The sequence below is a fragment of the Scatophagus argus genome, chromosome 15 (genome assembly GCF_020382885.2).
Source record: "Scatophagus argus isolate fScaArg1 chromosome 15, fScaArg1.pri, whole genome shotgun sequence".
NCBI lineage: Eukaryota > Metazoa > Chordata > Actinopteri > Scatophagidae > Scatophagus > Scatophagus argus.
In genome coordinates, this window is record NC_058507.1 from 16,868,393 (window position 1) to 16,883,382 (window position 14,990).

A 14,990-nucleotide genomic window follows, 5' to 3' on the forward strand; every position below is an offset into this window, starting at 1 on the left:
CAACTACTTTCAATGTGTGAGGAGAGCTGCAACTAAGTCCAAACTAGAGGATGCACACTGAAGCCCTATTGGCACATAACTAGTACCACCTATGGACTTCTGATAATTTATAATAACTGTGCAGGTCATTTGTTGATCTCAATTCCATGTGAATGTTTGTAATTTGTGAAGTAGAATTTTTTTTCCACTTATGAAAATGTTTTGTGTTTGTTTTCTGTTGTCAGATACTTGAACAAATATGAAATTTGACTGCAGCTCAAAATAAGATGTGCAGCAGCCAGCTGATGCGCTATGAGATAGGCTATATTGATGTTTAAAATGCATGATGACAGGAAGTTATGAGCAACAAAATCATTCGACTACAGGCAGGCAGGCATCTGTTACTTTATTCAAATGAGCTGCAAATGTGTATTAACACATGCAGAAAGCGGGCAAAACAACTTAGGACTGTGTTATTGATGTTGCTGCTGAATAATAGAGACTGTGTTTTGCCCTGCCAAAACTTATTAATTAGCACTCAACACAAAGTACAGTTGAGGCTGATGAGAATGTCATTATTTTTGCAGAAATATGTTTAAACCAAAGATATTGGTAAATTCAGATTTTAAACTGTTATATTAAAGGACCACCAAAGGCATTAATTGTGATGAGGACATTAACCTTTCATGGCAATCCATCCAATCGGTGTTGAGACATTTCTCTATAAATTAAAAATGTCAACTTCATGATTGGTGGTGAAGGAAAAGCGCAACGGTTCATCCAAGTCCCATCGATACTCTGTGGACTGCTAATTTCTCAATGACCCACCCAAACAAAAATTACAGACCAACTGACCATCCAATCAACTTTGCCATCCCCAGAACCATGCAGATAGTGTAGCTTACAAATCAGGTGAGAGCGGTAATTTGACTTTGAAGGTCTGCACGTTGATTGCCGTACAGCGTTCATGGTGTGAGTGTGCAATGAATAAAGCATTCAAGCACGACAAGTGTATTAACCTGTAACAGCTGTGACTGGTCGACAATGTCTGGACATGAGACACAGGCTGAGCTGTCAAAACGCAAAGAGAAAACAAAGACACATGAATTACACTGCCTCTATGATACTATACTGACCATGTGAGTAAAAATCCCATAAATAGTTACAACACAGGGTTTACTATATGACATAAATAGGAAAATTAGATTCATTAAATCATGACAGTAGATTAATACAACACTGAGTGACAGATAAATGTTATAGGAACATTTTTAAATACTCGACAAAAAAAATCATATGAACATCACTTTGAAGTCAGTGAATAAAAGTTGAACTACTGAAACTCCATTTATAGGGGTATGATTAAGATTTATTTCCTTTTTGAAAATATACCCATAAATTTGTCATATGAAAACAATTTTACAACCTTGAACATTTTATCACAACAGGATCACACAAGTTAACATCCACGTCCCTGCTTTACAAAGAATTGCCCTTAATTGTTTTACTGTTTTCCCTAAACATTTAAAACATTTAAAAAATGAAAAGAAAAGAAAAAGAGGAAAACTAACCAATACAATATTTCACTACAACTTTTAAATTGCCATCTATTAAATACCCAGTGCCCCAGGAACAAATGCGGACACACTAGCTTGAAGTGGTGCGATCAGAGAAAAATGAGAGAGGGGGAAATTCAACCCATAAATCCGCAAAGCTCAACGTTGTCTCGCCCCAAAGAGGGCACCGGCCAGTAAATCTTTGCCATTGTGTCTGGCTACCGACTCTTATATCATATCAAGGGATTTGTCTGGCAGGAAAATCTGCCCATGATTTATTATGTTATAAAATGGGTTTAACATGCCATTTCTATAGCTAAAAGCTTTTCCGAAGCAATAACACCACTGGCCACTGCTATTTCTCTGGAGTGTTGAATGCTGTTGGAAAGTGAACTCTATGGTTAAAGCTCGGACTTGAGATTGTAACTACTGTGTGTGTTTCCTTGAGTTTTAAAAAATCCCCATCTAATGTTAAAGTCGTTCCACAGGGTAAAATGACCTATTTCAAAATTTCTGCAGCATTTCTCTTGAATATAATAATTGTGATTTTGCATACAAACATAGATAATTCTCTCTTTTACTCAACAGTGGCAAGACTGTTGTTACAATGACCAAACATGAACAAAGGCCTGGAAAAATGCTTTGGACCCTATCATCTTAATTGTTCCATCCAACAAGAAAGGCAATGCGTGCACATGCACAAAGAAACACACAAATGCAACATGCGCACACTGATGCACTCACACATACACGCACGCGCGCACCCATGAACACAGCTTTCATACTGCAGCTAATATGGGTATTAGACAATTTTGTCCTGGCATGTTGCAGTGATGATAGCTCTACTGCCACGCAAAGATGTCCACTGTCACTGCCAGCGGCTCCCTCCATCACCTTGATGTCACGGTGAGTCGACAACATCATTACTCATCACATCACCACTGAAACACATGCCTAGTGCAGCACTATATCACTTCCATATTGATATGTTGGTTATAGTATTATATTCAATGTACTGTATGAGAACATTATGTCATATAAACACGTCCACGGTTTTACTTTTATATTCACATGCCCACTTTATCACTAGATCACTGTCATATTGACACCCACTATATTAGTACATCACTTTCTTTTGTCACAAATCCACTTTGTCATAGAAAAAAAAACACTTTTTTTTCGGCTGATATGTGGACATTTTGTTGTTTTGACGTTACTATTGTATGCGTCAGTCTGCACTGTTTTCAGATCATCTTCATGTTGACCCGTCGTGGGCCACTTGTTTCTGTCACCTCTGCTGCTGCTCCGTTGGATTTGCGAGGGACATACTCAATATCAAAGTTGCTCTTGTGGCGTCCTTTCCCTCGGCTCCAGGCAAACAGAAGCAGGAAGCAGAAGATGACCACACCTAGGAAGGACAGGCAACCCATGGCTGTAGATATGATGATGGTCTTAATGTCTATAGGAACTGTCATATTGTACAGTACTGTCCCATTGCCCCATGTACTGTTAGAGTCTGTCAGATAGTTTGAGCTCCTGTTGATATGGAGAGATCTGTCCCCAGTGCCTAGGCTCTTCACAGCTAAAGAAGCTGACAGACTAGCATTGCCAGCAGGGTTACTGGCAATACATAAGTACACCCCACTGTCGTGTAGCTCCGCTGCTTTGATCTCCAGAGTACCATCTGGTTGGACTTCCACCCTACCACTGCTCTTGGCTGTGATGTAGCGTCTGTGAGGTGTAATCCATACCACTGAGGGCCGAGGTGCTCCCTCTGCAATGCAGCTCAGGTGGGCAGGCTGACCCTCATCAGCCATCAGCAGCTGGGTCGTGTTGGGTCCAATCCGTGGTTTGGTGCAGGTCATGTACCTAGAGACCAGAGGTTCCTTGAGGTCACGGAGAGTTTTCCCCAGAAGGTGCTCAGGAGCACTACACTCAGGCTGGTCATCCAGAACCTGCAGAGAGGGAGGCTTGTGGCTATTGAGTAGCCAAAGCAATCTGCAGTCACACACTAATGGGTTTCCACCCAGACACAGCCTCTGGAGACTGTCTGGTGAGGCAAACACTCCTCTCTCCAGAGAGTCCAGGCTGTTCTGTGACACATCCAGTAGTTGCAAAGATTTGAGGCCTACAAATGCAAAGGGCTCAATAGAAACCAGATGAGCCCCTTGAAGGCGGAGCTCAAGTAAGTGTGGGAGCTGGCCCAAATCTCCCTGATGGATGTGCTGGATGCGGCAGTAGGACAAGTTGAGATGTGTGAGGTAGGGCAGGTTGCGCAGTGCCGCACCAGGGAAGGCAGACAGGTTGGTGTTGGTTATGAACAGTGTTGTGAGGTTGAGGCCATGCAGTGAGTGAGGAGGCAGTGTGTCCAGCCAGGGCCAGTAATCAATGTCTAATCGGCGAAGGCGCAATAACCTCTTAAAGGAGAATGGTTTTAGAAAACCAATGCTCAAGTAGCGCATGCGCAGTTCAACCAGGTTGTGCAGATGTCCCAGAGCATCAGTAGGAACCACGGTCAGATTGGACCGTTCCAGGGTCAGACTCTGAAGTCCAAGTAATCCTGTGAAAGCCCGCTGAGAGATGAAAACCAGCTCATTGTCACCCACCTCTAGGGATGTCAACCTACGCAGATCTTGGAAGGCATGATCCAGGAGAACCACCAGTCGGTTGTGGCTGAGGTCAAGGCGGGTGAGGTTTGTGAGGCCCGACAGCACACCGGCAGGAATCAGCTGAAGCAAGTTACTGCGAAAGTTGAGCGAGCGGAGAGCAAGTTGAGAACGAAATGAGCCTGGTTCGACCACAGTGATGAGGTTGTCGCTGAGGTCCAGATCCTCCAGCTGCTGGAATGAAGAGAAGTTGTCTGGTGTGATGATGCGTAGCTTGTTTTTACTGAGATCCAGCACACGTGTCTCAATGGGGATACCTTCGGGGATGGTAGGCAGGCGCTTTCTGTGGCAACTAACTGACTTGCTTTGGGCAGAGCACTCACATCGGGCGGGGCAGCTCAGAGCCGGGCTGATCAGGAGAAGCAGCAAGGCCCCGCCCAGGAAGATGTGGTAGTGGTGCAGGGCTGGGTGTCGCATGTCTCTTTTACCCACGTTGCCCTCTGTCACGGCACAGTTTCTCATCCATACAGAGCACCATCACGAACAAGCCCTGCAAGACAGAGTACAAGAACAAGAAATGTGTTAGAATACTCCACACTCAGCTCAACGCGCAGTTTTCATCTCTTTGCCCCCCACCTTTTCACATTTTCAACCTTTTACACTTTATGTCTCCTTAAACTGCCTAGTCTTTTCTTCCTTAATGAACTGTCCCTTTTCCAGGCAAGGTGGATATAATGGAATTAAACTCACAGCAGGGCAAGACACAGCAAGAGAAATATCAGCTGAATAAAAATGTGAACATTTATCACTGCGTTATCACAAAAGGTTGCAGGCTAACTGAGGGTGTTTCGTGGGGATGGAAGATGTCTCAGCCCATTGGTGAGAAATGAAGCTCGTTAGAGTGTAGTGAGGCTAAATGCCCATTTGGATTTGATGTTGCTGTGTTTGTGACTCTGTATTTTGCATCAGCGATAATGGTGAGTATCTGTGTTTGAGGGGGCGGAGTGTCGAGCAGACTATGTGGCGAGCGTTCAAACTAAAATACAAACTAAATAGGAAATGAAATAGCAGCTTGTGTTTGCTCCTATAAGTGAATCCACAGAGTTTAAAGCAGCATTTGCCAGGCACACATAACACCAGTAGATAAATGGAAACAAATACGTGATTCATATTATATCATATTCGTATCATTTCATTGTGCAATCCTGGGTTGTATAATGATAGACACATTGAATTTGAGTTGTTTCTACATTTGTCATATCTCATATTTAATTATCACAAACAGTTTCAATTTGCTTCATTTCTTTGCTGCGCTGTCAGTTTCACTTTACTGCCATTAACTACTACTGTTTCAGGTTTGCATTTTACTTGCAGGCTAAATCCCAGTCTGTACACTACAGCAGAGGAACATTGCTGCAGTCACTGTGTTTGTCTTTACAGCTGTCACACTGTCACAGCTCATGATGATAAAAAGTATACTGGTCGGGCAGCACTTTCGGCTTTATCAGGATAACGGCACTTTACAGTAAGTACAATGAAAATGACTTGAAGGTAGTATCCACATAGCTTGGACTTATTTAATATGAGCAAATTTGCATTGGTTTTGTCATTTGTTTGCTTGATTTGATTTATGAGTGTTGTCTTTCAGTAATTTCATTTATATTTTGTTAATCTAATCTGTGAAATGTGGCTCCAATTCCCAGCCATCCTACAGGTGGGTTTTACGGGAAGGCAAGTTAACAACCAGGTAATGAGAGGAAGGATACAGAGTTCAACTGTAAAACATTATGTTCTCTGAGAGCCATGCCTTTCCACAGCTTGGAAAAAGACAGACATTGACAGAAAAGCACCTTCCAGCAGCCACAGGTTGTTGAATTGACAGATGGCTAAGTAGACAGAGAGGCTGACAGTAATTGCCTCATTACCAGCAGTATCTCCATTCTGCTCATGGCTATCTTTGCCAATTAGGTGCGTAAAACGTACGATACATCCGTGAGCGGCGGACATTTGAATGCCTATCATAAAGGCAAAGAAAAATGATAGAAATATGAAAAGAGCCCTTAAAGATCTTTTGACTGCTTGCAAGGCTCTTCTCAATGACGGTGCTGCCAAGGTAAGCAGATGATGAGCACACAAACAGACGCAGACCTTACTCTGATAGTGAAGTGAGTGACATTCAGAAAATAGCCGAGATGAGGCAGAAGGAGCCAGAGAGCACATACTCACCCCTGAGCTCGACTCGGCAGCTGCACTGCTCGCGTCTCCGCACCTCTCCTCTTTGCCTCTTCTTTCTATCGCTGTTTTATCTCTCTGTCCTCCTGTTCACACATCCTGCTCCTAACTCCTTTTCTCTACCCGCTCCAGCCTGGCCTGGCAAAAGCCCCAGTCCATTCAACAGTCCCTGCAGGCTGGGGTTTTTATCGATCGCAGCGCAGAAACATCAGATGCCAGGAATGTAGCCTTTAACAAAGAGCAGGCCGTTGCCACAGCAACTACAAACCCTTACTCCCATCCGCTCTGTGTAGTCTGCCAATCAAATTAATGAAAAAAGGAAGAAATGGAGTAAGGAGGGTGACATTATTTCATGTTCCTTTAGTCCTCAGATTGAAAGAACCCACAAATTGAATATATTCCTGTAAATTCAGTGTCACTGGTGTAGCGGAGCCTGGTTTAAGATGCTTCCAATCTATCATTCTGGCCACCTTGCTATTTGTCGGCCTGTCTTGTTGCCCATCCGTCTGGTGCACTGGTAACTATCTCTGTCTGTCTACCTTATTATCCGTCCACAAGCCCGCTTCTGTCTTTGTGTATTTATCAGTCTGCCTATACCCGTCAGCCTCAGCTTCTCTCTGCCTCTCTGTTTAATAATTACAGTCCAGTTGTCTGTTGCTGCAGTGGGGAACTGGTCTGGTGATCTGTTGGAGAGTTGTATGTCAGGCAGCACACAGTCTCACCACAGCTCTGCTCAGAGAGTTGTTGTGCACATGAAAACACAGCTACCTTGTAAATTATTTAGGCTCATATCAGAAAAATCACATGGTGAAATGTCTATTGTTATGCAGGAACTTTTTGGCTTTCACTTGAGTTAAACATTAAACAAGTTCCCAGGCAACTGAAAAAATCTAGTCTCTTCACAGTAAATACATCAGACTTCAAAGAGAATTTTCTGCATTTTAAGGCTGTAATCCTAAAAAATCTGAATCATTTACAGTAAATATCAGAAATCTAAATATGTCCAGATTCAGGCTTTACAGCACTACTGATACATTGTAAAATAAAAATTCTCAAAGACCGTAGATCATGTCCTTGGATTAAAATACTATTTCAGAACTTGTGTAAGTGCATAACCTTGAGAAATGATGCAGCTTTGATTCTGCTGAAGACCAGCAGTCTGTTTGATGTCCCAATCTATATCTGGCACATTGAGCCCCTTGTCCTACACCTCCTTTTTTTTGCCTTTAAGACACGTTTTTCAAATTACAGAATGATTAAATGGATAGTTGATGAGGGTTGAAAGTATCTAAGTATGTAATATAATATAATGGTATGTGAACCTTTAAGTTTCAATTTTTATGGCTGCATGGTTTCAGATTCAAATAAAATGATAGAGGAAAATTACAAGAAAAAGCATTTTTACAAAGGTAGTCACAGATAGGAAATCGTGATAATTTCTTTTTCTCGTCACTAAATCACTTCATCAAACATTTGTAGGATTAAAAGAAACAAGTCAGCTCAAATAATGGTGGCTTATCCAGTTTTTATTTGTTCCTATATTTTCCATATTATGGCACCTGTTCAGAATTAGCTGGAGATTCAATAGCTTGTTTTGACGATGCCCCTGTTTGTCAAGAAAAACAGAGCTAAAGCTTCTCAGATTTTCTGGCAGTGGCACGTATTGGAGGGACTGAAAGGCAGATGAGGGGAAAATCACTTCCAACATGTTAAATAGAAAGAACAGGAGGCTTCTGGATTCATGGGAAATGTTGTCCCATATTTAAGGAACGTTATAAGGAACAATTAACATTCAAAGGATACCAAATTTGTATGCAATCATTTCATTGATTTGCAGTCATTAAACCAGACTAATCACATCTGATGGTAATTTTGCAGATATTTTAAGCTTTTAAAGCTGCACTAATATTTTTAACATTAACAATGAAGAAAATCTGTGAAGCAGTTCACCTCTGCACTAAGAAGCATTTTAGTGTCTTTGAGCTTTGATTTTACGTCCCAAAACATTACAGTTTTGTTTCCATCTCACCACTCATCAACACTGATTCCAATCAGCTCTTCTCACAGAAAGATTTCTAATAAACTCACTGTAACTGCAATAGCACCAAATAGCAGACTAACAAAGCTAATGACAAATGTTAACTGGACATTGACAGTATATGAAGATGGATGATAATGAGAGCTCTCCAAAGTGAATGGAAACATCTTGATTGCACCCTGATGGCTGTCTCCGGTACAGGTCATAAACCCCTCCCCCCTCCATGTTAGCAGATGGGACATGGACCTAAACACTCAAAGTACACATCAAATTAATTTTTCCCAAAGATGATTTCTGTCATTTTAGGTAGTTCTTGTTATGTAGTAGTACTTATAATTCTAATGTAGGTTCAAGTGTCAATTTTTCAGATAAGGTTGGTCACGGTTGACAACTGAGTGCTGATTGTGATTGGTTCAGGCAGGTGTGTGAACTTGAACAAGCTGATCACAGACTCTGGCTCCAAATGACATCAGTGTTAGATGACAGCTTAGCTTTTGCACAGAGGAAGTGGAGATGTGTCATCCAATGGTGGGGACCAAAACAGAGTTTGAGTGAAGGTGAATATATAATTATTTATGACAGTGAAAAAATATTAATGCTAGTTCTCAAAAAAGTTATCTATGGCACATCGGTGGCATATGATAGTATTATCTAGAATCATATGGCCTAGTTGTGCGCAGTTATGTCAATGAAAGCCTGACCCAGGCTGACCTAGGTGGCACATACAGTACTGTAGTGGCCATTACTTGACTCTCTTAGAGCCATATTTTTGGAAACACTTGGGCCCAACCGTGTCATAGGCAGGATTGAAAACATACAAGATCCCACAGAATTCTGGGTAAATGGTAATGGTGAGGAGGGTCATTGAGAAGGGCAGCCTACAGGGTTGAGCGTTTTGGGATTTGGTTTTGAATTGGATTAGAGTCAGTGAAACTGCAGAAAATCTGACAGCCGAAAAGGAGCTGTAGGGTGATGCATGAGTCACTGTGAGAGTGAGAGTGAGAGTGAGAGTGAAAGAGAGAAGAGGGAAAAAAAACAAGAAAGCGGATAAAGCAGACATACATGAAGAAAAAATAAGGAAAGCCATGCTTACGTGATGAGATAAAACCTTTGTTTGCCTGAGTTGACTGTGATTTCTAATGTGATTTTAACCGAGTAAAGCTTGAAAAACTGATTACAGCTCTTCTAGGAGATCTCCATAATAGGCTACTCAAGCAATGCTCGGTGCACATGTTGATTTTAATCTGTGGGCCTATCTGTCAAGACAAGCAGTATTAAATCCCTGTTCATTATCACACCACTTTCCAAATATATGGCGCTTGACAGGAACAGAGCAAATGCATTTTAGAGTGAGAAGAACTTAATTGGACTGTACCAATGAATTTTAAAAACTTACATCATTGATCGCCACAGAGTTATTGATGAATTGATTATTGATTAATGAATTTTATTGACAGCATATGTGGCAGATACTTTTATTTTTGCCTTTAGGTGTCTGTTACATCAATGCATGGTTGTATCTTTGTGAGAAATACCACCTGCAGTACTGCAACTTTAATGTTATTACTGTTTTTTTTTTTTTTAATAAATGTATTTCCTTTAAGTTTTCATGTGTCACTTTGCATCATTGGAGTCATAAAACACAGTTTTTATTCATATTTTCTCATGAAATATTAAAAAAAGTCCCAAATGTTCTACTTTGCTCATTTCCAGATATAACAGCGGCATGAATAATGGAATTATTTCACATGAGAGGGTTCACATGTAGACGATTATTGCTGCAGCATGAGCATATAACATAATACACTCATGATAATCACATGATAATTGACCTAAAATGCCACATCGTTAAACATGTCATCTTTTTTTGCATCTTGCTTGCTGTTGTATGAACAAATGTGCGTGCAAATTGTGTTTACGACACGCTGACAGTGTTCTACATGGACTTTGTTGCTGATCCAATGAGGGACCTTGTGATGCACTGAATTAACAAAAGATGAGGGATACATATTGTATTTATCATGCCGTGTGATGAAACAAACAAAAAAATCTCACTGAATGTTTTTTTTATGTCCATACAATGAGAGAGAAGATGTAGGCAAACAGAAGCTGAGGAGCTGCAGGATCCAAGCTTTGAGACAATTGAGATGAGTCTTGTGTAGATGCATCCCTAATATGTTGTACTGTCAGTGTAGCCCAAGCTCGGTTCAGTGATAATTCACTGTGTTTTCACCACAAAGACTAACAAACCAAATGTAATTTCTATTCTGGGAATTGTGGCACTCTGACACCCACTGACCACCCTGCAGAGTGCAAAATGTCAGCAGAGTTTTCAGGATGCTGTTGGGATTCGGAAGTTGAACTGTGTTCTTCTCGGCTAATTAGTGCTTGTGCATTCAAATCCTGCCAATTAAACAGCTCCTTTCTGCACCACTGGCCTGTTTCCTCTGAAGCGGTGCCTTGTTGAGCTATCAGCAGCGTATCCTGCCTTCCACCATGTGGCTTGTTGTACGTCTGCTGTGCTGTGTGCTCACAAGGGATGTTGCTTTACCCTGCAATCTCTGGATTTGCAAAAGTCCAGTTAATACTTAGTCGGTGTTTGCTCGCACTGATAGACAGAGGGAGGGACTACGTAGCGCTTTTAAACTACAGCCTCCAGAACTGAAATAAAGATCACAAACACTCTATAAGGGTCCACACTGTGGATATGAATAATGTAAACATTATATTCCTCCACCACAGGAATTATGTCACAGTAAAACTTTGAAATTCAAATTGAAGTCTCTTTCCTATATGCTCTGTGTTCTATAGATATCATGTTAATTTTACATGTTGGACTCGTGTCTGAATAAGCACTCTGGTCACTTAATTGGTCGGACTTAATAACATTTCTGCATCACTTTCAGCATGGCACACGTCTGAAGCAAATGCTGTCAGATGAACTGCAAACACTGCAGCTGCATATGGTTAGATAGACAGAGAAATTAAATGCATGTTGTGTTTGTCTTATTGAGATCAGTGTAAAAAGATACCTCATACAACAACTATTATAATAAAACCATTTGTGCCTTCCATCCACATGCACAACAAATGCTTAAACAGAACCTGTAAGCTTACGTAGAAACTCCCAACAACAAGATTCTCTGACATTTTTTTATATTAATTATTAATAAATATATAGATCAAATGACTTTGTATAACATGAAACGTGTCACTCACAGTGGCGAGTCAAGAGAATCATCATCACCTCTGTATTTCCTCTGTGCTCACCAGAACCCATTTAAGGTCCTTTTGCAGATTGGTTTGGATTCATGGTCTGCTGCTTTACAGCTTTGATTCCATTTCACTGCTCTCATTAGCAGTTTTCAGCAAAAACGTTCCAAAAACTGTGTAATACCTGCCAAGCACCAAATATTGCATGTTTGCAACTTGCTGGTCAACTTAATAGAGTATTTCACAAGTGAAGAGCCAGATATTTCCCTCAGCAGTTTGTGGAGACCAAAGCAGAGCTAACAGCAGAGCAAATATTGGTTCTGTCATGTAGATATCCAAATGAATACTAATGTTGCTCTGCTCTGTGTGTATATGAGTCAATAGGCAATAATATGTCAGTGTTGTGTTCCTTGTCCCTCAACACACAAGGGGCAATAAATAAATAAATAAATAAAAATGAAGCAGATTTTTATGTTCATGATGATGTTAAAGCATCAACAGCAAAATTGGTTTTAAAATCCATTGCTGATGGAGCCTTTGAGAGAACAGAAAATGCCAACCAAGTAGCAAATATTCCACAAGTATTGGGGCTCCTTCCTCTACAGCCCTGCCATCCATTTTCTATACCACTTATCCATCAGGGTTGCGGGGGAACTGGAGCCAATCCCAGCTGACTACGGGCGACCCTGGACTGGTCACCAGTCAATCGCACACAGTCGCACACGGCTGACACACAAAAACAGACAATCGCACACAGCTGACACACAACCACACCTGGTGGCAATGTAGAGTAGCCAGCTAATCTAATGTGCAGGTTTTTGGGACTGTGGGAGGAAGCCGGAACCCAGAGAAAACCCACGCAGGCACAGGGAGAACATGCAAACTCCACATAGAAGGGCTCAGGCCGGGATTCGAACCTGGAACCCTCTTGCTAAGAGGCGACAGTGCTAACCACTGCACCACCGTGCCGCCCCCATGTATGAACAAAGCCATAAAAAACATTTAAGTAATGATCAAGCACTTCCTGGTTTCCACAACTAGAAAAACAAGGTCCATACTAGTTTTTGAGTTACAAATTAACAGTAAATTTAAAGATCTTCAATTGATAAATTAACAAGCCATTAAGCCTGCACTTTTGAATGTTAGTAAGTCGTTAATAACTGGCCCTTGCTACAGATGCTCAGCAGTTCCTAAAGCTAAAGGACCGAAAAAAGTCCATTAAGACCCTTCCTCACTAATTAATGGAACAGTTAAATTGTTAATCTGATAGCTGCTTACCAAATGATTCCACTTGAATTGTTATCCTCAAACATTAGCATGCACACACTAAAATCTGCAATGCTGCTGGAACTTGTGTATCAATATTCATACAACATTGTCCATTTATACTTTTTGCCACTTTATATTCCACCTTAGCGCTGTTGTCATTCAAGGACAGTCACACAGTAATCATGTTGTGTGAAATGACTGCTTGAAAAAATGCCATCTCTTCATTTCAATGGCTGCTTAGGTTTCCTGCAAAAAGGAATAATCGGGTTTCCACAGTGTCGACCAACATTATGTTTCCCTACCTATCTTGGAAAGTGTTTTGTGGAATAGCAGATTTTTCTCACCCTCGGTCTCTTGTTGTTGCTTATGAATCGGAGTGTTACTTGAAGGACACTCACCATATTAGGTTTCCTTCTAATTTTAGTCTTGGGAGGTAGAACTCATCCATTTTTCATGGTATATGCATACCACTACTGACTCACAGGCCCTTTGCTATTCACCAAAATGAGATTTGTCTTAGTATATTACACCAGTTTATCCTACCCCTGTTCTAATAATGTTATCTTCTGCAAATATGTTCTATGTAATGGGTTACAAAATTGTATTATCATTTAGTTCCAAGTTTTGTAGGAGTGCCATCCAATACTTACTGCAACTACAGTAGGAGATAGGATTATCTTCTGTTAAGAATGTGTGAAATCCTAACAACCATTTAAAAAAAAACCCCAACATCCCAATCATCCACATACAAGGTTTTAGTTTACTGGAAAGAATCTGCACACAATGTAACATATGATTTTCTTTTTCAGTAGGTGAAGGAACTCCCGTGGCTGCCGTCAGCACTTTGTCTTTTTCAATTTCAGATGATGCCAGACCACAACAACAATAAGGCTTTAAAAGGTCAAGTGTTAACTTACATCTATTTCTTACCTCTAAAAATAAAAGGGTAAAAGGAACCTGCTGATATTAGTCAGTCTCTTGTTGTCAACATTTTTTATGTATGCCACAAAACTCAGGGGAGGCATTTGTACTGTCCTGGTAGGGGCCTGTTCCAATTATATGGTGCCCATATCGATCCCAAGTATTGATTAAAGTCCGCCCTTCATTTTAAGATTCAACAGTTGCTTCTCTGGATTTCACAGGAAATGAGAACAATGGAAAGTACTCTCATCTGAAAACAACAAGGAACCTCATAAATAAGGCATTTTTATTTAGTTTAAGAAGTGAAACGTAACTAACTACATCTTGTGTCTGTGTTGTGTTCATAAGAACAGGAGCTTCAATAAGAGTCAGTCAGGACAACTAGATTCAATTAGTGAGAAAAATAACAGTGAAGTATAATGTAATATCCTTTTCAAATTTATAGTTTTCTAGTGCAGATGGCATATTGAACAGAATCAAGTTTAATCCATCAATACAGGGAACAACGACAATAATCAAAGGAATCGTTCAACATTTTGATGAAATACCCTTCTTTATAATTTTGTGAATATATATATCCATTTGTAAAAATAAGATGACTCCATACCACAGTCCACATTCACAGGTCCCACTGATCCTCTGAGGTGACCTACACATATAGTCACACTTCATACAAGAAAGGAGTCATTATGGAGTGCTCAAGGACATCATCACAATTGTAACAATGCTTTTTTTCACAGTCTAAGGTGTAGCTATGGAAACATACACGTTTATAAATTAACACAAAGCCTTCTGGTTTCCACACTGTATGGCAGATTCTACACTTATTTTACTATGTGCTTAAATATTATGAGACTAACTCATACTAATTTGTGTAGTAAGGGTTTTTTTTTTTTTTTTTTTTTAAATTTCACTCAAGCAAATAAATTCTTCCTTCTCAAACATACAGTTTTTTTTATAGTAACTGTTTTTGATAACAAACTGTCATGTTCCTGATGTTATTTATCTAACATCTCATCTAATCCATGCAATTTGATGATTTCCTCTGTTCAGTCAAAATGAAGCTGGGAGAAATTATCTATCCTGGCTCTGTGCAAAGTTTAAAAAAAACAGATGCGAAATAGCAAGTTCATGATCTTGTTTGTATAAATTAATAATGCAAGGTTATGTGCTGAG

General features: G+C 40.4%; 1 protein-coding gene across 2 annotated transcripts in view; it reads right to left on the minus strand.

Moving 5' to 3' along the window:
• Positions 1-1,329: 1,329 nt before the first annotated feature.
• The window catches only part of lingo2b (leucine rich repeat and Ig domain containing 2b), a 40,083-nt gene continuing 26,422 nt past the window's right edge, over positions 1,330-14,990 (minus strand). Inside the window, exons 1-2 of one of the 2 annotated variants that reach the window (XM_046413630.1) lie at positions 6,368-7,080; positions 1,330-4,691 (exon numbers count right to left, since the gene is read on the minus strand). In XM_046413630.1, the coding sequence (XP_046269586.1) occupies positions 2,780-4,663 (1,884 nt within the window). In that variant the 5' untranslated portion in view covers positions 4,664-4,691; positions 6,368-7,080 and the 3' untranslated portion in view covers positions 1,330-2,779. Of the gene's footprint in view, positions 4,692-6,367; positions 7,081-14,990 lie in introns of those variants that run through there. The other variant, XM_046413631.1, reaches the window with a different exon arrangement.